General features: G+C 40.0%; 1 protein-coding gene and 1 pseudogene across 1 annotated transcript in view; one reads left to right on the plus strand and one right to left on the minus strand.

Moving 5' to 3' along the window:
- LRP2 (LDL receptor related protein 2) overlaps positions 1 to 26,612 on the minus strand; it is a 206,694-nt gene that overhangs the window by 38,173 nt on the left and 141,909 nt on the right. Inside the window, exons 42-54 of the mRNA XM_032880388.1 lie at positions 25,017 to 25,306; positions 24,072 to 24,275; positions 22,924 to 23,166; positions 18,470 to 18,595; positions 17,030 to 17,149; positions 14,361 to 14,492; positions 12,782 to 12,983; positions 8,637 to 8,932; positions 7,091 to 7,607; positions 6,394 to 6,546; positions 5,696 to 5,866; positions 4,199 to 4,422; positions 1,393 to 1,570 (exon numbers count right to left, since the gene is read on the minus strand). Of these exons, the coding sequence (XP_032736279.1) occupies positions 1,393 to 1,570; positions 4,199 to 4,422; positions 5,696 to 5,866; positions 6,394 to 6,546; positions 7,091 to 7,607; positions 8,637 to 8,932; positions 12,782 to 12,983; positions 14,361 to 14,492; positions 17,030 to 17,149; positions 18,470 to 18,595; positions 22,924 to 23,166; positions 24,072 to 24,275; positions 25,017 to 25,306 (2,856 nt within the window). The remainder of the gene's footprint in view (positions 1 to 1,392; positions 1,571 to 4,198; positions 4,423 to 5,695; positions 5,867 to 6,393; positions 6,547 to 7,090; positions 7,608 to 8,636; positions 8,933 to 12,781; positions 12,984 to 14,360; positions 14,493 to 17,029; positions 17,150 to 18,469; positions 18,596 to 22,923; positions 23,167 to 24,071; positions 24,276 to 25,016; positions 25,307 to 26,612) is intronic.
- On the plus strand, positions 19,105 to 19,915 carry LOC116880871 (annotated as a pseudogene).

Raw genomic sequence — 26,612 nt, forward strand, 5'->3', positions numbered from 1 at the left:
CCCCCACCGACCACCCCTCTAGAAACCCTCAGTTTGTTCTCTACAGTTAAGTCTTTTTAAAAATATGGTTAATTAACATACGGTGTATTATTAGTTTCAGAGGTAGAGTTCAGTGATTCATCAGTCTTATAAATCACCCAGTGCTCATTACATCACGTACCCTCCTTAATGTCCATCACCGAGTTACCCCATCCCCTAACCCTCTCCCCTCCAGTCAACCTTCCATTTGTTTCCTATGATTAAGAGTCTCTTATGGTTTGTCTCCCTCTCTGACTTCATCTTGTTTTTTCCCTTCCTTCCTCTATAATCCTCAGTTTTGTTTCTTGAAGGCTTTGCTTCCCTTTCTTTTTTCCCCCTTCCCCTATGTTCACCTGTTTTGTTTCTTAAATTCCATATATGAGTGAGATCATATGATATTTGTCTTTCTCTGACAGATTTATTTTGCTTAGCATAATACAGTCTAACTCTATCTACATCACTGCAAATGACAACATTTGATTCTTGTTGATGGCTGAGTAATACTCTCTCATATATATACCACATCTTTCTTTATCCATTCCTCAGTCTATAATTTAGCTATTCTTGATGAGGCTGCTTTAACTTCACGGTGCATGTTCCTTCAAATCAGTATTTTTGTATCTTTTTGGTAAACACCTAGCAGTGCAATTGCTGGGTCATAGGGTAGCTCTTAACTTTGTGAGAAGCCTCCATCCTGTTTTCCAGAGTGGCTGCACCAGCTCGTATTGATACCAATGGTGTAGGAGGGTTCCCCTTCCTCCACATCCTCGCCAAGACCTATTATTTCCTGTATTGTTAATTTTAGCCATTCTGACAGGTGTGAAGTGGGATCTCATTATGTTTTGGTTTCAATTTCCCTGACAATGTGTGGTACTGGGCATCTTCTCATATGTCTATTGGCCATTTGGATGTATCCTTTGGGAAAAAATGTCTGTTCATGTCCTCTCCCCATTGCTTAACTGGATTATTTGTTTCTTGGGTGTTGAGTTTTGTAAGTTTGGTATTTTGGATACTGACCCTTTATTGGAAATTCTACCACTCTTGAGGGCCATTTTTCAGTGTACACATATACAATCTTGGTCCTGACACCTAAGACAATTTATTAGAAATTAAAAAAAAAAAACACACAGTTTCTAGCTCCCTCTCTCAGAGAAATACTTGCATACATTTTTTTTTTAAACAAACTGCTTCTATTCATGAAAGAAATTATCTGAGATTGGAGACTGAGAGTCTTGGTGCATTCCAAATGAACCACATTAACTATCCCAAATCTTAATTCATTAGGAAACTCCCATCCCCTGGACCCTCAAAGTTCTATGTGTGTCCATTCAAGGGGATGGAGAGGCAGTGGGCCAAGGGAAGAGCAAGCCTTACTTTTCACTGTTGGCACACAGGAACTGGGTGCTGGAGCACCTGGGCAGGCAGACATTGATGTCACCCAAACGAAGGGTTTGGAAGTCATCTGGACACTCACAGGTGAATCCATTTCCTCCTGCTCTGATGAGGCAGAGATGAGAACAGCCACCATTGTTGGTACCACAGGGATTGCTCACTAGTAGAAGGAAAATATACGTTAGTTCACTTAGAATATCGAACACACGTGAATTGATTGCCCACCTCATCAAACTAGTCATCGCTCAGTAAGAAAAATCATACCCAAGTTTCATGCTTTTTTGCAAAATTCATAAATGTGACAGAGGCAGAAGTATAAGCAATGCTGTGCTTTGAGAAAATGGATCTATGTGCGACCAGAAGTGAGGCATACCCACTGGTCTTCTGGGCTAGAAAAGAGGTGTTTCTCAACGTCTTTGGAGAGTGGATGGGAAACTTAGCTTACATTCATGTGCCTAGACCTAATAGTTTTAATTTCTAGCAGATGCTGTATTCTCTCATTCTAAGAATATGGGCAACAGAAGTATGGCCAAGAATGAGATGGACAGGTAAATTGTGTGGCATCTTTACTAATTTTCTGGGTCACCACTTGTAGATGGAAATTAATTTGAACTTTTTTATAGACGGATATAGATAGATACACATATATGTGTGTATATATATTTTTTAATTAAGTAAACTCTACACCCAACGTGGGGCTCAAACTCATGACCCCAGATCAAGAATCACATGCTCTACCAACTGAACCAGCCACGTGCTCCTAATTTGAATTTTCACTAAAATAGTATCAAGAATATTAACTTCCGGGGGGGGGGGTCCCCTGAGTATCTTTTATTTTGCCAATTCTCATTTTTTCCTTACTTCCAAGTTTATCCCGTTTTTAACAAAACACCACAACAAAGGAGGCCAACAAAATCCATTCTATCTCCAAAGTAAATTCCAAACTTTTGCTAGATTATCTACAAATCATGAAATGGCTTTAACTACATGATGAGGAATATAAGTCCATAAGAAAAAAAATATAATGAGACACTGTGTTGCTCTTAACATTATTACCTTCCAGAAGACAAGCATAACATATGTTTAACACACAAAATTTAATACTCAAATAGAAATTTACTAAATTACATGTTCTATAATTACTGTCATTTTCTTTTAAACATTTCTTTTAAATCAATCATTTTAATGGATTGATCTTGGTATTAGGGAATGACTGTTGATCTCTTGTTGTAATTTATTGCGGTTACATAGGAAATGTCCTTATTTTTCAAGGGTGTTATCTTAAATATTTAGGAGTGGAATGTCATGGTATTTTTTTAAAAAGATTTTATTTATTTCAGGGTGCCTGGGTGGCTCAGTTGTTAAGTGTCTGCCTTCAGCTCAGGTCATGATCCCAGGGTGCTGGGATGGAGCCCCCCATCGGGCTCCCTGCTCAGCAGGGAGTCTACTTCTCCCTCCTATTCTCCCTCTGTGCACTCTCTCTCTCTCTCACAAATTGATCAATAAAATCTTAAAAAAAGAAAGAACACAGTACAGGAGCGTCTGCTGGCCATATTTGCCACCACTTAAAAATATATGCTGTGAGTGAAGTCAACTAGGAGGTGGAACCAAGGGATCGATTAATGCCTAATCGAGTTATTTGAACACTGCCCGAATCAAACTATTCCCTTGACTTTCTGGTTACGAAATCCTTGTGCTTTGAGTCCATTTACAAGCAGATCTAAACAGGCAGATCTCATTCGTAGCGATAGGAATCAGACCAGTGGTTGCCAGGAGCAGTGAGAAGTTTTGGACAGGGAAGATGTACAATGCAAGCTCGTCAAAAATCACTTGACATGTATGTGTGGATCGAATTCTGGACTCTTATTTTCTCCAAATAATCTTAAGTCTATTCCTACTCCAGTACCACGCTTTGATTACCCACCCCCCCTTCAGCAACTGTCAGTGTGTTTCCTAGCGTTCAGCATCTCTTACGGTTTGTCTCTCTCTCTCTGATTTCATCTTATTTTTCCAACCCTTCCCCTTTGTTCATCTGTATCTCAAATTCCACATGAGTGAAATCACATGATAATTGTCTTTCTCTGATTTATTTTGCTTAGCATAATACCCTGTGGTTCTGTCTACATCTTTGCAAATGGCAAAGTTTCTTTCTTTTTGATGGCTGAGTAACATTCCATTGTGTATATATACATCTTTATCCATTCATCTGTCAACGAACATCTGGGCTTTTTCCGAAGTTTGGCTATGGTAGACATTGCTTCTATAAACATGGGGGTTCAGGTGCCACTTTGAATCACTGTTTGTGTCCTTTGGATAAATACCTAGTAATGCAATTGCTGGGTCATAGCATAGTTCTATTTTTAAGTTTCTGAGGAACCTCCATCCTGTTTTTCACATGGCTATACCAGTTTGCATTCCCACCAATAGCGTAAGAGGGTTCCCCTTTCTCCACACCCTTGCCAACACTTGTTGTTTCTACAGGTTTTATTTTAGCCATTCTGACTGGTTTGGCCCACTTTAAAATACTTCAGTCACTTCAGCTCAGAAAATAGGGAAACATAACAAGTGTTAATTCTTATCAAAATGAAAACCCAGATTGATCTTTAAGAGTAAAACAGGTATTAAGGGGGGAAAAAAAAGTTATAAGGTTTTCCCATATGTTTCGTAGAAAACATTACCACGTTAACATCATTCTCTTTATAAATCATGATGTTTACTCTTAAAGAAATAAGAATGGCATGCGGAGCACCTAAAGCAACTGGGCCAAACTTCTGAACCACACACTCACCAATTGGCTGCCTGTATGGATGATATACGTGGATGTCAAATGGTTTATGTGTTGTATTCACCAGCACAACCCTATCTGATCCATCATATTTGTTTCCCTTTTCAACTGTCCTTGTATTCCAATCCGTCCAATAAATAGTGTCTTCAAAAATGGTAATAGCAAAGGGGTGAGGCAGCGTTCTGTCGTATACCGTGTGCCGATGACGGCCCTCCAAATCAGAGTACCTGGGGTAGGAGGAAGAATCACTCAGTCAAGCTAATTTTTCTTCCAATGACATTAAGGACAGATGCACTGACAAATCAATTAATAAAATTCTACCTTCTCAGGGTACCTAGAGCCCAGATCCTCCCCCAAACTCCTAAACTCTAATTAAAACAAAAGCTAAGCTTAAAACATATTTTGGACTAAACGAAAGATGCAAAAATTGAAAAAGCCATGCTCAAAGAATAGCAATAGCCACAGTTGTTCAACAATCTCTAATTCCTAACCACAGCTGCTTTCCTGGAGATATGGCTGGTTCAGCTCTTAGAGGCTTATAACCTCTCCCATTAATGTTCTCCATTCAACATCCCTGGGACACCATTTTTTTTTCCTAAGTCACCAGAATAAATTAGAGGAGGGCAATACAAAGCTGGAATTTTGCCTTTTCATGAACATTTCTGAGGAGAAGCTGTTCTTAGGAAAGACCTAGATTCTTGGTGTCACATGCGAGGAATATGCCAACTCAGAGTACAGGCCTGCAGGCTTCACTCTGCTTACCGTGGCAGCACATTTATTATTAATCATGCCCTAGGCTCTATTGCTGAATACTTTTCCAGACAATTAAAATTCCAGAGGAGGTTTTCTGATTTTAAGGTATCACAGAGCATCCACGGCCAGATTTCCAGTCCTTCCAATTCCAATATCTCACTCATTCTATGAGTCTATGTCAAAATACTGACATTTTAGTATTTTACAATTTTAGACTAGACCCTAAAACCCAAAAAGGAAGTGGAGAGAGCTAGCAGCTAAGAAATTTGATGTTAGCCATAAAATATTAAAAATATTTGATGTTAGCCATAAAAAATTAGAAATAGAAGCCAGAGGAAAACTTCAAGACCTTCATGGTCAATGTTACAGGACAATTGTATCTCAATTTTAGAAATGAACAGTTTAAAAAGGGGACAAGGGAATTAAGATGAGTTGAGGACTAAGCTGTCTACAATAGGAGAGAGATTACTACCTCTATTCTCTACAGGAAAATAATAAAAAAGAAGTAAAAGCACCAGGACAAAAACCTGATGAATCTGGCTTCAACGTTCATACTCTTTCTACTATACCATAACCACAGAGCTCAACAAATTTCCTAAAGGCAGTTTTAGTTAAAAAGGACTTCAGAGTGACTTCTAACACACAGACCAGTTAGAATCTACCTGGGAATAACACATTAGCAATACAAGTCCTAGTATTTGGAATAAATAGTTGCTTGGTTCACTTTATCCTGTTCTATTTACGTACTCAATGTAACCCAGGTGGGCATCTGCCCAGTAGAGTAGATCATTGGTGTAATCAATGGTGATGCCATTGGGCCACTCTATCTTGGTAGAGATAATCACAGACTTATTCGTTCCATCCATGCCTACTCTCCCAATGTATGCTCGGTTAGCCCAGTCTGCCCAGTAGACATGCCTATTGGAGGAAACACAAACGGTCAGTCCCTGAAGTTAAAAAAATCAGTAGCCAAAAGACATAGCTCTTCTCCAATCAGAGAAATAGAATTTATATTCTATAGACTCTCTCAGAAAGGAAAAAAAAAATGACAAAAAATAATCTAAAAGGGGATGATGTATAGGAAATGCTCAAGAATGAACATGATTAACTGGACATTTCAGTGGATTTGACATGTAGAGTCCAGTCAAGGTGGGTTGTTTTTGTTTTTTTTTGTTTTTAACTACAATTTCTCTGCATGCAGCCAAAATAGGTGACCTGAAAAGTGAAATGGTGTGTCATGGCAAAGAAAACAGAAGAGTTGATGAATATCATTTGAGGATGCCACGCTTCTACCCATTACAACTAAACCATTTACCAGTTAGGAAAAGCAAAAGACAAATCCCAGCAAGATACTGGCCTTGAGATAACTATGTGAACAGCCTTTTTGGTGACAGAGGCAGAATATGGGCATGAGAGAAGAGCCCAGGATTACAGGGAGACAATACCCATATCGCGGGTGAAGGGCAATTCCTCTGGGATGATCAAAGCAGAAGGTATTGTTGTCATCCACACAGTGCTCAGCCAACTTGCGGCGGTATCGACCATCAAGGTCAGAGACAGAGAGGCAATTCAGGTAGGCATCCACCCAGTAGAGCTTTCTGAAATGGAAAGCTAGGAGTTACCACGACAGACGTTTTGCTGGGGAAACAGTATATAGTTAGCCACTGAATTTCCTATCCAAGCTACAGTGGAATCCCAAAGACAACTGTTAGAAGGCACTTCCCCCAAGAAAAGTGGGGGGAAACAGGAAATTGACTTCCCTGCAAAGAGGCAACAGATGATTCAAGAGTGAGCTCCAATTCCCACTTTAAAGGGGTTGTCACATAGGGAATTCTGGGGCCACACCTCACACGAGGATTCTAGTTTTACTTTCTTAATGCAGCATAAGCATCCTTCCCAGGCAATGTAAGGGCTTAGAGGAGCAGGGATGGGGAAGGGAGAGGAATTAAGTGTTGTGAACCACAGTTTAAATGGTAGAGCCAAGGAAACAGACTTGTCTAAGTGAATTACTGAGACCGCACGAAGGAACTCTGAGTTATGGCCACAAGATTAGATTAGATTCTCTATTAAGATAAAAACATGGTTATAATATTCTTTTAAAAACCATTTCAACTTTTAGAGAGCTCCTCAGTGTTTTCTTACCTGGCCACCCAGTCTACAGCCAGACTCTCTGCAGCTGGTAATCTGTGATTTATGACTGTCTCCCGGTTTGTCTTATTCAGAAACATTCTCTCAATGACTTTATTCTCTGTATCAATCCAATACAATCTCTTTTCTACTCGGTCAAAATCGAGGGCCACAGCATTGCCCAGTCCTTGCAAAATGAGGGAGTAAAAATGGCCATCTGTAGTGAGATTTCTCAAATAGTAACGGTTGCTAAAAATGAGATAGGGCTCGATGTTACTGTTCTGCCGACAGCTCTTTCCGTCTGGTTCTCGGATGTAGCCTGGGGCACACTTACAGATGTAGGAGCCTATTACATTCTCACACATCTGACTACAGACAAAGGGCGTCTCCTTGCATTCATCAATATCATCGCAACTCCGTTTGTCAGGCAGAAGCTTGTAACCAGGACGACAAGAACAATAGAAACTGGTGAGGGTGTCCGTGCAGTTTTGGTCACAGCCACTGAGCCAAGGGTCACTGCACTCGTTAACGCCTGTAAGTAAAAGACAGGTATTAGAGATGCTAAAATGTCCACAATATACCCATCAGAGTGGTCCAAAGTCAAGCTTCCCACTGGACAGCCTATTTCTTAATGAAACATGCTAAAAGAGGACAGACAATAAGGGTTTTCTAAAGGCCAGAGTTACTCAAAATTCCCTATTTCTCAATTTCCTCCCCAACTTAATCCTTCACCAGTGGTTTTAATAACTAATATAATGAACAAGCTTATGTCTGACTTCTAATCCTATACCTGCCAATCTCCCTGTAACCAATAATTTAAAAAGTAACATGGCAGGAGAGAGAAGAAAGTAGAGCTAAAGAAAAGAGCCTGGCCAGTGGTGTGCTGGTAAAACAGATCTCGGGGGTGGGGAGATGCTCTAATTTGTAGCATCTTCCATTTTGGCCATGGCCAATTTCAGGTTACCAGGGTGACCTCACTGGACACGGAGCATACATTTGGCTCTCACAAGACAGGATGAGCCATGCAGCAGTCCAATGGGTGTCCTTCTGGCTGGTCCTGTGACACATGGCCAAGCTCACCCAGAAACTATCAACACAGGGAAGAGAGTATGTTCCTAGTAATTATATTTTATAAATGCCCAACTGGTTTACCCAGGAAGTTTGGAGTGAGAGGGAGTTTAAAACTCTCCCATCACCTGAAGATGAAAATGAACAGGGGAAGGAATCCTAGCAGAGGGAACGCTCAGACAAGTCGTTTCAAGGGTTCAAAGTGTTTGTCCTGCTTAACAATGGTGTTAGCTACTAATGGTATGAATCTGATCATCTTCTATCTTCTGTAACGACTGCCTAACTGATGAGTTAGCCTAAAAATATTTGTGCACTAACCTCATATACTAAGAAATGCTTGCTTTTTGATAGAAAGAAGAAAGACAAGCAATAGTAATTTTCTGGTAACAGTCTACTTAGAGGACAACTGGAAAGTCCTGGTGAGTCACGAAGTATTGAGAAACCACATTCAGTCCCCCGGTTTTCCTTTTCCCAAATCCTCTGTTATACTCACCACATCCTTTCTCATCACTGTTGTCCAAGCAGTCATCTAGGTGGTTGCAGATTTTCACCATATCGATGCAGTTCCCATTGTCACACTTGAACTGATGAGGGGGGCATGTGGTCTCTGGGGTGTGGCACAGGTGCTCCAGCTCGTCAGACCCATCTCCACAGTCGTTTTCCCCATCACACATATACTGCTCATAAATGCACATCCCGTTCTGACAGGTGAACTGGTTCTTGTTGCAGGTGGGGTAGGAGCAGTCCCTCTCATCACTGTAGTCCCCACAGTCATTGCGCCAGTCACACCTGTGTGATGAGACCAGTACCACTCCTGAAGAGGCTGACAATCCCAACTATCACACGCTCGGGGCCTTGCTTCCTCCTCTGTCTACCTGAATGTCAGGCCGACCATTTCATTCCCAAGGTCACCCATGTCCTTAGTTCCCCCTCTCCCGGAATCGCTATCCACCCCCCCAATCTCCAGCTCTAGAAGAATCTAATATTTAGCATTCCATACAATCTCCCCAGGTGCTGGTGGCTACCATTAGAAATGGCAATCTAGAGATATTAAAAAAAACTGCATTCATTTTTAAGCAGTCAACAAATTAAACATAAACTCATAGTTCTGGTGTTCATCAGATCTGTTCATGAGACAATGAGATGACTTATGGGCACAGGCAAATTCCTAGGCAGCCCACACCCAAATGAACATGTATTATACATGGTAAGATCATTATGTGTCCTCCAAGAACATGTATGAATCTTCCGATCAGAGTAATGTTTGCATTGTCCTGTTCCTTCCATCTTTAATTGTAATACCCTGCCACCCACCATGAGCTGTGAGTAGTCATGGTGCTGGGAAAAAGGGAGAACCAGTAGAACAGCATGGCTGTGGGCAAGGGAACAAGGCACTTCCTAGTCCTATTTGGGGACCTAACATTCCCAGGCATCACAAGGACAGTAAGGTTCCCTGAAGTTATGTAAGCAAGACTGCTATTTCTTTTCTACATTATTCCAAAATCCCTGGCAAGTTATGATTACGGAAGGGGTTCCTGCTGACAGTAACAAAACATAAGCATAAAGGAATCATGGAATTCACTAGTAAGGAATTAAGTATAAAGGCACCTTGGATAGGGACTGGCAAAGCTCATGCTTGACAATTCATAAAAGGATTTACCATGGAGGGCATAGGGGCTAGAGGCTCAGCATCAGAAGATGTTAATCAAGGTACCAAAGCTGAATGTGGTCAGTTTTATAACTGATCTATGGTCAGGTCACTAACGAGCAGTGCCATCCATAAACCTAGGGCACTGGCTAAGTGACTTATAACAAAATGTGTGCGTGTAATAGTAAAGAAAGTTGTGATCAGAGCAAGCTGGTTCAGCCCCATTTGTTCTCCCAGGAGCTGCTTAACTCATTTCCAAATGATCTGAAACACAAACGCTTTCTTTCCTCTAGCTTAGATCCAACTCAAAAGGAAGGAAAAAAAAAAGTCAGTTCGAAAAGCAAATCAAAGGTTTTTGGACATAATTGAACATTACTATTCCAGCAAACGGCTCACAACTCAGTCTTATCCAGATTCCTCAGCAGCCATCAGTAATGAGCTCAGAAGAAGAGAGTCAATAGGAAAAATGATCCCCTTTACCATCTCTCAAATGGGGAAACACATTGTGCCAAGCAAGCAGAAGTGCACATTAACAGGTCTCTTATTAGCGGCTACTGGCACCCCAAGCAAACAGAATCTGGAGTTGTTTTAGAGCCTGTAGCTCAGGTTTACAGAGAAGCAGTATTTTTTCTGTTCTGCCATGGCCCTTGGCTAAAGCAGTTCTGAAAGCTCAGCTGAAACAAAACAAAAAACCAGGATGAGAGAAAGGGGAGGAAGGTGGAAGGGAGTGTGGGAAAGAGGAAATAAGTAACAAAGAAAAGAAAAGAAAGAATCAGTGAAGGTTTGGTAGGACAGGGGTAAGTCAGCTACAAGATCACACTGATCATGGAAATGTGAAGAAAGAGCTCAGAAAGGAAGTAGACATAATCTAGAATCTGATAAAAATTAAGAGCTGAGAGAAATCTCTTCTGTAGACTATAAGGCTAGGTTTCCAGAATATATCTCAGACTGATGGTACTGAATATTTACTGAATTCAGAACAAATCACAGTAGAGCATGCTAGAACTCTTGAGCAAGAAGGGAGAAAATACAGGTAAGGATTTATTCACTTTCCCTTCTGAAAAAATTGATCTATAGAACACATCCCCAACAGTTAAATACAGACAAAGCAGAGTGAAATACAATTTCACTACAAAAGCTGTCTCCTGAGTGACTTAGGGGTGCTAATACTACCACCAATAGCAGTGTCTTCTTCGTCTTCCTCACTACCATTTTTGGTCCTAATGCCAAGTCCCTGTGCCTTCTGCAGCATTCACAGATCATGACATACCCTTCTCTGGCTTCCTCAGGAGTACCACCATGAACACACAGCTCTGCACCAACCAGATTCCAGCCCTCAGGACCTGTGGAGAGGCTGCCTGGCCCTCAGTCAAGGATCTGAGAAGCTCAGCTGCTCCGAGTTCGAGCCTGCTTCCTATAGCTTTTCCATGTCCTTCCTTAGCAGGCGCGATAAGCCGACAGTTCTTCTTGCTCTCAGTATACATGTATGTCCTTTCACAGTCCTTGGCATGTGCTCTTCTCAGCTCCAGTTCTATGTGTCCAAGTGCCTCATATACATTTTCACCTCAGCAAATCCCACCATATCAAACTCCCTGTCTACCTGGAGCAAACTCCCTCCTGGGCTCCCCTCCTTTTGTTAGTGTTCTTACTATGCCCCTAATCCATCAGGATTGAAGGAAACATATCATTTTTCTTCTCAGTTTCCCTACGTACCCCAAAATTTGCCAAGTGGGGACAGTGAGAAGGTGGGCCACCCAAAAAAAAAAGATAAACCTTTGGAATGGCCCATTTGGAGAAAACAATAAGGAATCCAAGCAACAGAATATTACAGGAGGGGTCCCCAAAACTGGTAGGCTGTGCACAAGGATCTATCTGACCCACAGTGTTCTTAGAATTTTACATTTTGCTTCCAGCATTTAAAATCAGGGAATTTAGGGACACCTGGGTGGCTCAGTTGGTTAAGTACCCGCGACTCTCGATTTCAGCTCAGGTCATGATCTCCGGGTTGTAAGATTGAGTCCTGCATCAGGCTCTGTGCGGAGCATGGAGCCTGCTTAAGATTCTCTCTCTCCCTCTCCCTCTGCCCTTTCCTCTTCCCCTCCTCCACCCCCCTCAAAAAAATTAAAAATAAATAAAATCAGAGTATTTAATATGAAAATCCAGATTTCCACTTCTCTCAAAATAGAACAGCATGGGGAGTCTTGGTGGCTCAGTGGGTTAAAGCCTCGGCCTTCGGCTCAGGTCATGATCCCAGGGTCCTGGGATCAAGCCCTTCATCAGGCTCTCTGCTCAGCGGGAAGCCTGCTTCCCTCCCTCTCTCTCTGTCAATCTGCCTACTTGTGATCTCTGTCTGTCAAACAAATAAATAAAAATCTTAAAAAAAAAAAAAAAACAGCACTCCTGTGCACTGCAGAACAGCATTCATATCTCTTAGCTAGAACATGTACTCTCAGCTCACCTCACCTGCTTCTCCCCAGTGTCTCACTGGCTCTAAGCCTAAGTGCCAAGCTCTGTTCATGATCATGCCTGTACTGTTCTTTTTCTTACAGCAAAGAGAAGAAAATCAAGTATCTTGTGCCCTTGTCTCTACTCCAAGTGGAAAACCAAGATTTCACCTGCTTTAAGAAAGAGTTTTCTTATATCAAGCCCACCTCATTTATTTCCCTGGCCCTCGTGCCAAGGTTACATTGCGCCTTTCATGAGCCATAAGCCTTTTTACCGTCATGGGTTCCCCCTCCTCCAGGAGCATATTAAAAATTGTATTTAATGATCCCATTAGGATAAAGGCAGATATATTAATCTTAGATATTAGAATACTCTCTCTGATCTAAACTTTCTTTTTTTCTTTTGATTTTAAAAGGAATCCAAACATTTTCAAGGGCCACTAAAAGTACCATGATCTTAGGCATTGTGGCCACCATGCCTAATGGATGTTAGCCCTGCCCCTCTATATATTTGAGGTTACTGGAAAATCTGAAGCCCCAATTCACCTGTATGAGTGTGGAACACACAATCCATTACTACAGGTGAAATCACTGCCAGAGCAAGATCTCCTGGTGCAATTCTGATGCTCATCATAGCCATCCGTACAATCCGCATCACCATCACAGACCCAAGACTGGGGAATGCACTTCCTGGATGGAGGCACATTATTTGCACAGAGAAACTCAGAACTTGAGCAGTTGTGGCTGTCTGAAACCAAAGCACACAAGAAACAGAAACCACATGAAAACTCATTCCAGTAGTCAAATTCATTCTGAACCATTTCCCTTGCTTTACGTTACTTACTAGTGAGAGGGATGAAAGGAAAGTAGAGTACAACAGGTGGACAAGTCACATCGCTTTCATGTAGCAGAGTATAATTAAAAAAAAACCTTCAAAATGCCATTTTAATTGCTCTAGACCTTGGATTTTTTTTTTCAGAAGAAATAAACATAATAAAACACCTCATTTAATTTACCGTAAAATTAATGTAAAATAATACTTTTCCCTTAGAGCTTCAGAAACCTACTCCCATTTTGTTATTTGTGTACCAAAAATGCCTCATACTTGTTAAAAATATTTGGTTTATAAAGTGTACTCACAAAAACACAGTATGAGACAGGTATTTTTATGCCAGTTCTACAGATAAAAATTGGAGCTCAAACTAGATTACTCTAAATCAGAGAACTTTCTAAAGACCTAGTGCTTTAAACATAGGTCTTTTTTCTCCAAATTTAGGCTTTTTCAACTATATTACAGCTACCACCCAAGTAGAATAAGCATATATAGGAACAGAATATATCCCCAAGACTTGTCAGAAATCCTGACACTGTTAGGAAAGAGAAGAGATGCTAACACATAATCATTAATGCCTGCAGAATAAAAGAACTGGCATTTTATCCAATCTCACTGTGAATGAATAGGAGAAAAAGAGGGGATGTCTTGGTGAGGGGAGGTGGGAGAAGTACATGCTATGGTCTATGTTTGTGCAGCTGCCAACTGCCCATTTCGATGGATGGAGTACAAGTGGAGCTATAGACAGCCACCAAAGTCAATGAGATATGGGGTTGCAATGAAATGCAAACATCAGGGAGCCATTGTTTTTTATTGCTCATCATGAAAAGATACTCTTCTAAGACATCTTAGTTAAATGGAACATGGTGTTCCATGGTCTGTTCCACAAATTACACAAAAGAAATAACCCTCCCACTACCCACTCCTCAAAATAATAGCAACAAGGTAATAGATGAAACTTGAGGCACAGTTAATTGCTACATTGTTTAAGGCTGCTAGTAAGATTGGCCAATTCAGTTCTCTTTATCTGCTCCAGAAGTGTAGGACATTATTCCCTTTAGCTAAATGCAAGAGAAAGACAATAAACGTTAAAATCATTTTCTATCATTTTAAGGCATTTAAGTAGATGCTCTCAAACAATTTCGGAGGGGAAAAATAAAGGTAACAATTTATCAGCATGCACTCAATTAAAGAGGAATCTACAAGACAGTCATACTCTCCAAAGACACAAAAACCAATCTCCCGAGTTTCCTTAGAAGGTAACTCCGCAGAGGAACAAATAGTTTCTCTTACCACAGTGGTGCCTTTCATCCTCGTCACTCATGTCCCCACAGTCATTATCCCCATCACAGATCCATTCACTTCGAATGCACCTCCCACTGTCGCACTTGAACTCATTACTTAAGCATGTTGCTTCAAGGTACTCTGAGAAAAGATTAATAAACAGTCTCAGAGAATAAAAAGTGGTTTGCAGTCTAAAAAATCTTAGAAGAAGCCTGCTATCACATGGGCTGTCTAAAAAACCCAAGGAGAGCATTACCTAGCTATGTACAGCTCTGCTGGGTCCTCTAAGGAGACCGGTACCAGTGACCAATGGTCTGAGACTGAAGCAGTTGACTGATGGTGCAAAGCCCTCACTATTTTTTGTTACTTGGATGTGATTTGCTATTTCCTTACAGGTAGGATGGAGAATTAACAGTCAACAGTCTTTTACCAAGAGGATATAAACTACTATTTCATACATTCCATTTTTAAGTCTACTTTTCATCCCAGAACATTTTGTTTGATGTAGAGTATCCCCCCAGCATGCCTGATCTCCTTTTCCTGTTCTCTTTTTTTGCTTTTCTCCATAGGACTTACCACCTTTCAACATGCTATATAATTTACTTATCTGTTTTGCTGCCCGTGTCCCCTCACCAGAATATAAGCCCAATGTGGGCCCCAAAGTACTTAGAACATAAGCACTCAATAAATATTTGTTGACTTTAACTGATAAGACACCCTATATTTTAAATTAGTCATCACTGACACAAATTCTTTCATCATAAACCCATATGTCCTTATCAACTATTTGCCATATGCCCGTACACCCAGGGTCCCCTCAAAATTAACCTAAGGCAAAAGAAAATTAGCTGCTAAGAAAGGAGTGTACATCACCATAGCTTTTTAAAGAGACAAAGCCGCTCTGACACAAAAACACCACTTTTAGAAATCTAGCCCAGAAGAATCTTCTCACGTATGCACGAAGAGGTTTCTAAAAGGATGTTCAAATAAATAAATAAATAGGTGTTCACCCCAGCATTATTTTTCATAGTGAAAAAAATGTAAACAATCTAAACATCCATCACTTAGGGAAAGTAAAAGACACTTGGGCCACCCACACTTCAGAGTAACATTCAGCAGTGCCAAGGAATGAGTAGATCTGTGTTCACTAACATGCTGACAAGGTGTAGTTAAGCTGAAAGGGACAAAGCTGCAGAAAAATATGCATAGTAAGGTTTCTATTTGTGTTTTTAAAATTATATACGATGATATACAGCAAAAGGTAAGGAGAATTCACACTCACCGTTTGCAGTGATTATCTCTGGGGAGTGAGATTAGAGAAGGCTGAGAAAATGAAAATTTGCTTTTTTGTATACACCTTATGACTTGTAATACTCTTGCATATTATGAGAATGTATTCATAAATATGACAGGCAGTTGGTACCACTTACTGACTCTGGTTCCCATGGAGAAGTTTAGAAAGTATACTTACTCTTCATATTTTTGAACCCATCATTCATATGTCTAAACCATTCTCTAACACTATTCTACTCACAGTTATGTATTTCTATTAAGATCCTCAAAACTCTACATGTTCTTTGCTTTCCACAAAACTTTCAGCATTGGGGAAAAAAAACTTGGCAAAGAGCTTCAAATACCACTCTCCTGAGAGAGAACAGGGACAGAAAATAGTCTGAATTCATCAATGAAACTATAAAAACAGTACTAAGAGAACACCCCTCAAATAAAAAGTTTTATATATCATGCTTGTATTGCAGATAATTGGATTATAACAGCAGGGGAATAAAAACCATTCAAGTGGTTAAAATTGAGGCAATTAACTCAAATATAACCACTTGATGGAATACCATACTGCCATTAAAAACAAGTATGAAGACTGTGTAACAAAGATCAGCAAACTTTCTCTTCACCAGATAGCAAATATTTTAGGTTTATAGGACATTATGTTCTCTGTCACACCTACCTGATACTGCCACGGTAGCACATAGCAGCCATAGACAGTATGTCGCTGCCTTCTAATAAAACTTTATAAAGCCAGGCAGCTGGTCATGGCTGTAGTCTGCAGAATGATTTAATAACAGATAAAAAAAAGCAATGACCATTACATTTTTAAAAATGTGCATGGATATAGGTTAGAACTTGTAAAGGTTAACAGCAGCCTCCAAATGCAAATAGATAGAAGTGCCTCCAGGAATACAACCAGAGGGTCTCTAGAACTTCTTGGGACACTCAGATGGCCATGGGACCTTACCTCATAAGCTGGCACACAGACCAGGAGGAGGATGTGTGCCATAATATGCCCCTTCCCTTTGGATATGATCATTCTAGTCTCTTTTGGTTCCTCCCACAGCCTTGTGGGCTACAACTGAACCAAATTCAGAAATCCCAATTCATAGACAATTAAAATTAATTGAGTTCTACAAGCCAGGCACAGTATTAGGTGCATCACCAACATAATTTCATTTCATGGACATCAGTCAGCAGCCTCTATATGCTGATCCCTCCTCACACTAAAAGGTTTTTAATGACTCTCTGCTGAGTGGTTTCACCCTCTTAGCTGAAAGCAGGAGCAAGGAGCACAAACAGTAGGCAGCTCTGGTCCTAGACTGCATTTGGAAGCAGTGGAAGAGTGTCTCTCACTGCATCGTAACACTTGGCATGCTTGCTTGCTCTCTTACCGCAAGTGGCAGGTTCATCAGAGCCATCAGGACAATCTCCTTCCTCGTCACAGTACCAGTGTCTCGGGATACAACGTCCAGATGTGCAGGCAAACTCGTCACTGCTGCACGTGTGAGAAGCTGAGGACGGAGGTAAAACCCAGGAGTAAAATACAAGCTTGTTCCCGTCAATCTTAACCATCTGCCCACAGCTCTGAACTAGGTAACTGGTGCCAGGGAAGGAAGGCTGAGACCTGGAAAAGGGTTTTATATAAGCTTTGTATGGGGAGGAAGGGATGGGGGTGCTGGGAGAGAAGGCCGACAGTACTGTTTCAGTTTTCTAGAATTTCTCTTTCTAGATTCTAGAGACCCAACAATAAATTATATTTGTTAGAAATATCTAAGAAATATCTCTTTGATACATGAAACCACAAGTTATGGATAAGAAGATTTGGCTCTATGTTGTCTGCAGTAACCTAAAATTAGACTAATTCTATGGAAATAATATGAAAAGCAAAAACAACATATAACCATATCTGAACTCAGCACACATGGTTCTAAAAAGACAGCTGTGCTCTTATTCATTCTTATGGGATCTTTATTTGAGTAAAAATGACTCTACCTATGTTTGAACATTGATTAATTCACGTAACCTTAGGTAACCCTGGTCAGATGTATTTTCTAAATTGTTATGTGGGTAATATAAACTAGAATCAAGTCTTCTAATTCTTCTGGTCTGCAAGGCCCCTTCCTTTGGCCCAAGATATCGGATGATTTGCCAGGGGTAAAACTGATCAGGAAGCAGAGGCCTCTGAAAGGTCAGCGCTGTCTCTAATCTGTATGTCCCATTCTGATGGCTACATCCTGAATTCTGCTTCTTCCTGCGGCTGTTATTACAACTGATGCCTGTTCTTGGCCTATACCTTCCTCTGGTGATAATTACTAAATTCTTTAATTATGCACCTATTACACTAATAGACTCAAAAGTTACTGAGCTTAAGAAAGGCCTCCTGATTTGATCTATAAATACAGGAAAATGCTTGACTAAACCAAACTACTAAATATGAAATAAAGTTTTCTGAAATTTAAGCATATTAAAAAGATACAAAAATTCTTGCAGTTACTAAATAGTAACTATAATCAAATTAAGAGCAAATGTAAGGGCTTGACAAGCACATTCTGCCTGGAGTTCCTGAAGACAAAAGGCCCTTGACTCTGGGAGAAATGGCTCTGCAATTATAAAAAGTCAGGGACCACAGCAAGTCTCTGATGAAATATTTGGAGTAGGAGATCCATCCAGAGAACAGAAATAGGGGCTGCTTACGCTCTTCTAATCACATCCTAAAGTAACTGCCTACTGCATCTACCGATTCAGTCAACTTGAGCTGACAAGTAGCCCAAAGATCTTTAGCTCCAGATACGCATCCCTGAACCACAGAAGAAATAGCCCGGCTCTCTTACCACAGAAAACAGGGCTTTCATCACTCATGTCTCCACAGTCATTGTCTTCATCACACAAGTAAAAATGAGGAATGCAAATGTTTGTCGTCTGACATTTTACATAGCCGGGCTGGCAGGTACGATCAGCTTTGAAAAGATAAGCAGAGAAACATTTGGAACAGATCCACCACATACACAGAACATTAAAAATGTTCACACTAACAGAGCTACTAGACTCAAAACTCCAGAAGGGAAGCATGTTTAAAGCTCTCACAAAGGCATCATCCATGACATTCATTTCCTACCATCGCTTCTAAAGTAAAAAGAGGTATTTCCAGCTGATTGGGGGGGGGTATGTTTACTTTGTAGTTTAAGTCATCCATTTTAATTATTTAATAGCACCAACAAGAGTCTCAATACTTAGTTAAATAAACTATGGTGTATCCACACAATGGAGTAATACATAGCTATAAAAAGGAATGAAGATCTCTAAACACTGGTAAGTAATGATGGCATGATCTCCAGCATATGTTGTTAAAGAAAGCAAGAGTCAAAAAACCACAGGCTATCTTTTGTGTAGAAAAACAGTATGTTTGTGTGTGTAATGAGAGAGAGAGAGTTGCTTATATTAAAAAACAATAATGAATCTCCAGGCTTCCAAGATGTTGAAAGGAAAGGCGGCTATGGGGAAGAAGGTGGTCCCAGCCCCTTCTATTCTAAAGAAGCAGGAAGCCAAAAAGGTGGTCAGTCTCCTGTCTGAGAAAAGGCCCAAGATTTCTTGCATCGGACAAGACATGTAGCCCCAAAGGGACCTCACTAACTTTGTCAAATGGCCTGGCTACACCTGGCCACAGTGGAAAAGGGCTATTCTCAGTGAACATCTAGAAGCGCCTCTCACAATTAATCATCTCATGCGGGCCTTGGACAGACAGAGAGTTTCTCCACCACTTAAGTTGGCCCATAAATACAGACCAGGGACAAAGCAAGAGAAGCAGCAGAGACCATTGGCCCAGGTTGAGAGACAGCTGCTGGCAAAGGGAATGTCCCCACTAAGCAGCTGCCTGTTCTTCGAGTTGGGGTTAATACTGTCACCACCCTTGGTATAAAACAAGAAGGCTCAGCTGGTAGTGACTGCATGTGCTGTGGATCCCACTGAGCTGGCTGTCTTCTTGCCTGCCCTGTATTGTAGGATGTGAGCTCCCTTCTGTATTATCAAGGGGAAGGCCAGGCTGGGCATCTGGTGCATAGAAGACCTGCACCACTGTCACTTTCACGCCGGTTAACGCAGAAGACGAAGGAGCTCTGGCTAAGCTAGTGGAAGCTATCAGGACCAATGACAATGACAGGTATGATGACATCCATGGTCAATGGGGAAGCAATGACCTGGGTCCAAACTCCATTGCAAAGCTGGAAAAGGCAAAGGTTAAAGGACTAAATGCTGTTGAAGTTTCTGTACATAAAAAGTAATAAAAAGCTCTCTTTCAGCTAGTGTCAAAAAAAAATAATGAAAAAATTTTGTCACACCTATGGATAGATTGAGAATAAATCAGAGTGAGTGGAATGGAGAAAACTGGAGAAAATGGGGGAAAAAAAGGAGAGAAGACTGCTGTGAATATACCTCATCATATAATTTTGACCACAGGACCACGTGTATTATTTTGTATAAATGAAAACAATGAAATAAAAATGGGAAAAGGAAAGCAATTCCTAAAATTTGGAAATAGTAACAGAAGCAAGTACTACATCAAGTTAATAGCACAACAATTCAAAAAAAAAAAAAAAGATGGAGGCGTAATACTCCATAGTGTGTATGGACCACATCTTCCTTATCCATTCGTCCGTTGAAGGGCATCTTGGTTCTTTCCACAGAGTGGCGACCATGGCCATTGCTGCTATAAACGTTGGGGTAGCAACATGGACAGGACTGGAAGAGATTATGCTGAGTGAAATAAGTCAAGCAGGGAGAGTCAATTATCATATGGTTTCACTTATTTGTGGAGCATAACAAATAGCATGGAGGACAAGGGGAGTTAGAGAGGAGAAGGGAGTTGGGGGAAATTGGAAGGGGAGGTGAACCATGAGAGACTATGGACTCTGAAAAACAATCTGAGGAGTTTGAAGGGGAGGGGGGTGGGAGGTTGGGGGAACCAGATGGTGGGTATCAGAGAGGGCATGGATTGCATGGAGCACTGGGTGTGGTGCAAAAACAATGAATACTGTTATGCTGGAAAGAAAGAAAGAAAGAAAGAAAGAAAGAAAGAAAGAAAGAAAGAAAGAAAGAATTCAAGTGACTTTAAAACCAGTACTACATAGCAGGACATAATCTAAGAACAAGAGGGACTTAAAAATCTTAAATTATCACTAGTAGATTTATTGGTAGTAGTATTACTTGTGTGGTTATTTTGAAACTATAGGCATTTTGAAATTATGGTAGAATAAAGCAAATAAGCATTTGTGTTAATGTCATCAGAAACCAATATTTTAAGCATGTAAGAGACAGGATTATAAAATCTTAAAAAGTTATAATCCTAAATTGAAATGGGAAAGACCAATATAAACTTTTTTCCTTAAAAATTGTATTTCCTAGCTCTGTACACTGAAAAGCGCTGGAAGCAATGAGAGCCAAATAGAAATGGTCAACCAGACACTGTGGTAATCTCTAAATCTGCAAAAGGAACAAGTTCCCCTTTCCAAAAGGTCTGAGATAGGAAATGGACCAAATGGACCAAATGGGCCATAACAGAGAAGCCAACTTAGCAGAGCTTCCACTGGCCTGAGAGAGGGAAGCTGACCACCAGAAACATTAAATGACTTTACTGCACTAAAATTCATCAAATATGTAGAAATCCATCAGTCTAATACTAAAAGCAAAACAAGACAAAAAATTAGTGCTCACTGGTCACCAATTCATTACTCTGAAAACTGACAAAGGAAAGGAATCAAGCCATTTCTCCTACAGAACTGTACTTCAGGGTAACAAAATAGCTGATCAGGAAAATTTCTTCTTTATGGAACGTTATCTAATACATGTAGAAGAAATAACAGAATTTTTAAATACCATTTTGTAACCCTTAAAGAAATAATGGATTTATAGAACAACCATCCATGTATGCTAAAACCACTGGGGAGCAGGTTGATGGGATGTTCTTAATGGGAGATTCAGGCTGACTTCTAAATCCACTAATTAACTTTATCATTAAAGTGAACAATCAAGTATTACGTGCTTCATGATGTGATGCAACAGGAAATACACAGCTCCACCTATGGAGAATTCTTACCCAAATAATTGAACCTAATGTAATCAGACCTCTAGGTACAAATTCCAGTTAATGGGAAATAAGAGGGACAAAATAAATGGTTCAATTAAGCAATTAGTCAAATCCAGAGTGTGGGAAATTCCACAGGACAAATCAATGGCATTGGAACAAAGGCGGGTGGGGGGGGGCACTGCTGAGGCATTAAAGAGATTAAAGAGTTAGAATCATCAAAACCAATGTGTAGACCTTGCCTGAATGCTAATCTGAACAAAACAACTGCATAAAGATATTTGGGGAATGATTGTAAAATTTTAATACGGACTGAGTAGTCAAATAAGTACTGTCAGTCTTGCCAGACATCATTACCGCATGATAGTCAGTTGTCAAAATGTCTTCATAAATGACATGCATGTCTGAGAGCTGCTTTATAGTATTCAGGGGAAGGGAGTCATGGGAAATTCATGAAACAGACTGACCATTTATTGATAAATGTTGGAGTTGGATAATGGGTATATTTTATTATTCTTTGTACTTTGGTGTATGTTTGAAATTTTCCGTAAGAAGGAGTTCTTTTAAAAGGCATAGCCGAAGAAATATTGTATGTAACTCTACCTACAAAAGCAGCAGAGCAAGTAGATATATCCAAACTGAAATGTATTTGAATTTACACACTGCTCTTTTCTTTTCCCTACATGCTAAAGAGCAAATCCCTGAAATTTTGGAAAAATCAATAAAACAATTTACCAGAAAAATGAAAGAAAGAAATCATTTTAGCTTTGTGCAGAACAAAGATTAACCACAACACATTTAGACAATAGTTTTTGTCAGCAACTACTGGTAAAGTCTTAAAACAATCAAAAATTTTGTCAAGTGAATTTTTAATCTGGCAGATACATAAACCAAGGATAAAATAGTCGAGATTAAAATATTCAATGGTCATGTGGGTCCATAAATTTAGGTGAATAATTAAATATATTCGATTTGTTTTTACAAAACCATTTAACAGAATATAATAAAATGAAATTTATGTTCTAGATGAATACTTAGGGTTCTTTTTTTTTTTTTTTGCAGAAAGCCTTTGTTTCTACATAAAAATTACCTCCCATGAGGTAAAGAGGCTCCAACAAAACAAAACACACACACACAAAAACCCAAAACAAATAAGCAAACAAAGAGATTTCAGACCCCCAAAGCAGAATAAGTCCTTGATGAACTTACAGCAATTTTTCTCATCTGAGGTATCATTATCATGGCAGTTGTTGATGCCATTGCAGACAAACTGAAGAGGAATGCACCTTTTATTACCGCAGGTAAACTCCACAGTGGCATTACAGTCCCTGAACAGGCACCCTGCCTCATCACTGTTGTCACCACAGTCATTGTAGTGGTCACAGCGATAATGATACTGGACGCATCGCCCATTGGCACAGGTGAACGCTGTCGGGTGGCAGGTGTGAAATGCTACGAGGAGGAAAAAACATTGAAGAGAGTTCCCGATCAGAGAGCATCATCCTAGTTTCTAAAAAAGTACAGTCAAATAAAATGGATTCTTTGAGTTTACCTTCTAAAGCAAAAATGTCTGCAAAACGGACTGCGTGCAAAGTGAAATAAACTTTAAATTAGATCAAACAAAATATGTTGTATACTTTTCTTAGACAAATTAGGTATTTTAAGCAAATGTCGGAGTCGCTTCACTTCCTCTACCATTTCAATTTAAAATTTTACCCCAATCCCAGAAAAGCATGCAAATACAATGTCTTTGGGGAAAATCAAACTCTTAGCCCCTATAGTCTATTGGAAAAATGTAGCTAATTTCTAGAGTTTGACTCACCCCATCCAGATGGAAGCTGAATACTGAATGATTTCGGTAAATTACTAATTATCCTTCTGCTATGAAAATTAATAAAATGATAACAATCATCGAATAGAGCTCCCAGTTCCATGCTAAGTCATGCTTGACATGCACCAAGCCCTATGCTGTGTTTTTATATATTGCTTCTCTCACTCCTCACAAAAACCCTAGGAATAGCTCCATCTAACTATGAGGTGTCGGAGGCTCAGAGAGGTTAGGCCACTTTCCTGTGGCTAAACAGATTATAAAGGGAAGAGCTAGGATTTTAATCCAGCCCCTTTGCTCTTAACCACTACAGAGGTGCTTTCTAATAAAGCATCAACACTAATCCGTGGCATGTATATCAGCTTATATGGGATTTAACAGTCTGTGTTCTCGGACTAAATGTTTTCAGTTCTAACAGGACATAGAGGCACAAAATTCACAGCTATTCACACACAGCAGGACTCTGTACCAAACACTTGGCATAAAGACAAGTTTACAGCCTAACAAAAGCTCCAGGAGTTCAACTCACCACAGACACTTTCCAACTCATCACTGCCATCACCACAGTCATTATCGTTGTCGCATTTCCATTGTTCCGAGATGCAGTGTCCATTGAGGCAGGTGAACTTGGAATTGTCACACCGTGTACCATTGTCCACGATGCAATGCTTTTTGTTGTTGGCCAGATACCAGTGGCCCTCATGTGGACACTGGCACTCAGCACCATTTGGACCTGGAAAAAAAAAAAAAAAAAAGTTGGCCCAAAAAGCAAAACATCTGTGTAGCACCCATTCATATTCTCTCTTCCAGAATAGCAGTGGCAATATTTCTATAGTAAAGGAACTGTAAGGCAAGCCATAGAAACTCTTCCCATCAGCCTCTCAACTACATTCTGCATCATTTGTCCATGAAGAACCACCACCAATTCCAATAAATGTGGCTAATTCACCCTAATCATTAACAACTCTTGCCTACACTAAAACAATAGAAATGATCCTCCCTTCTTAGCAACATCTGTAAGACAACAGCATCAAAAGACACATCTTTCTGCAAATCTGTTGCTATCTATAAACCACACTATGGAATACATAGAATCACACTTTCAAGTATCATCAGAAATACTTCAGACTATAAACAGTACCTCCCAAGTGGAAGAACTAGATCCCTTCCTAAGGGAGGTAAGCTCTTTGATGGAATTTCTATCCAAGTCATTAAGTTTGGCAACCAAAGACCCCATCTTTCTTTCTACTCCCATTAAGCCTGATGGGAGCACTCCACATTAAATGGAAAAGAAATCTGTCAAAGTCTTCCTCTAAACCTACAAGTCTCCCAATCTGTTTTATGAATCATCCTGAAATTAAGGAGAACTTGGATTATTTTCTACCCCTCTTAGAGTGGAATATCCCTCAGCATTCCCTACCAATCATTAACATTATTACCCTACATGATTCAGTCTTCATTGGCAATGTCTTACCTGGTGCACAAATATGGCTGCAGCCTCCATTAAACTCACTGCAAGGATTGCTACACTGTTGCTGAGGATTCTTCACAAGAACACGAATACCGTTAGGCTGGGAGGGAAAACTCATGGTCATTGCCATCTGACCTGACCCATCATATTTGTTAGCTCGGTAAATTTTTTTCGTGTTCCAGTCAGTCCAATAAATATACTGGCCATACAGAGTCAAGCTAAAAGGATGAAAGACTGTATAGACAATGACCTCACGCTGCGTGCCCATTAGAGTGCTGCGTTCAATCTTCTGCCTAAAACGAAGTAAAAAAGAAAATGCTGGAATTCAGAAAGAATAAGCACCTCAAATGGGAGCCCAATGCCTGGGCCTAACCACTTCTTTTCACAAGCCCCCAACTTTCTTTTCAACAGCTGCATATGGCAGGAAGAAAAATTTCATCTAATGATGGGAGGTCTTCATATGCTTATGAAACATGGCCTATGTAAATCACTGATTTCCAAGTATTAATATAACCTGTAAGTTATCCTAGAAAGGGAACCAGGCCAAAATTAGAAATAGGAGATTATGAAATAATACACACAATGCATGGAACTCAGTGTTTAGCACACAGCAGTCTCAATAAAATGTGTATTACTTTTTCCTCCCATTCCCTTAATGACCTTCTCGATTTGTCATTTACCCAGTACTTGGAGATATTTACCTATAATGATCCAAATTTAGACATTAAATATCATTGCTTCCTTCCAAATGAGAAGATAAAAGATGAGATCATTAGGTACTTAGTGTCGCAAACAGAAATCAAAATCTTAAGAAAATAAGCAAAGTTAAGTTGAGATTCCTGACATGTAGACACCAGCAATAACAAATGAAATCATCTCATCTTTTCAACTATTCCGTTAAGATGATTGGAATGTGAGTAATCTGAGGACTACTTGAAGAAGTTACATGAGGGGCGCCTGGGTGGCTCAGTGGGTTAAAGCCTCTGCCTTTGGCTCAGGTCATGATCCCAGAGTCCTAGGATCAAGCCCCACATCGGGTTCTCTGCTCCATAGGGACCCTGCTTCCTCCTCTCACTGTCTACCTGCCTCTCTGCCTACTTGTGATCTCTGTCTGTCAAATAAATAAATAAAATCTTTAAAAAAAAAAAAAAGAAGTTACATGAGAAATTAGAGTCAACAGAAGTTTGTAAGGAAAATACTACTAAATTGGCTAAGAAAAATCTATTTGAGAAGATGACCAATAGACAAAGACTAAAGGAAAATGTTTTTAACTGAAGGCTAAATAAAGCCCAGAGAAAACTTAGTACCAATGTGCATTTAAAAGTTGTCCACATTTTCTGATAGTTAATTTTCTGATAGTTTAGATGGGGCCTGGAGATAAAAAATTGAGTGATTACATTACAAACACACACAAAGGCATTAGAGTCTCAAAAGGCATTTTAGAACCTCTGGGTCAAACACATGTGTTGATTACGTTGCATCAACTTCCAAGAGAAGCTGCTCCTAGAGTGCCCTTACCTGAAATTACCCTGTAATTCTAACTGAAATTAACTCATCTAATAATGTATCCTTAGATGCCTTTTAGTTCTTAATTATTCA

Source organism: Lontra canadensis, unplaced genomic scaffold (assembly GCF_010015895.1).
Source record: "Lontra canadensis isolate GAN:19392208 unplaced genomic scaffold, GSC_riverotter_1.0 scaffold69, whole genome shotgun sequence".
In the NCBI taxonomy this organism is placed as follows: domain Eukaryota; kingdom Metazoa; phylum Chordata; class Mammalia; order Carnivora; family Mustelidae; genus Lontra; species Lontra canadensis.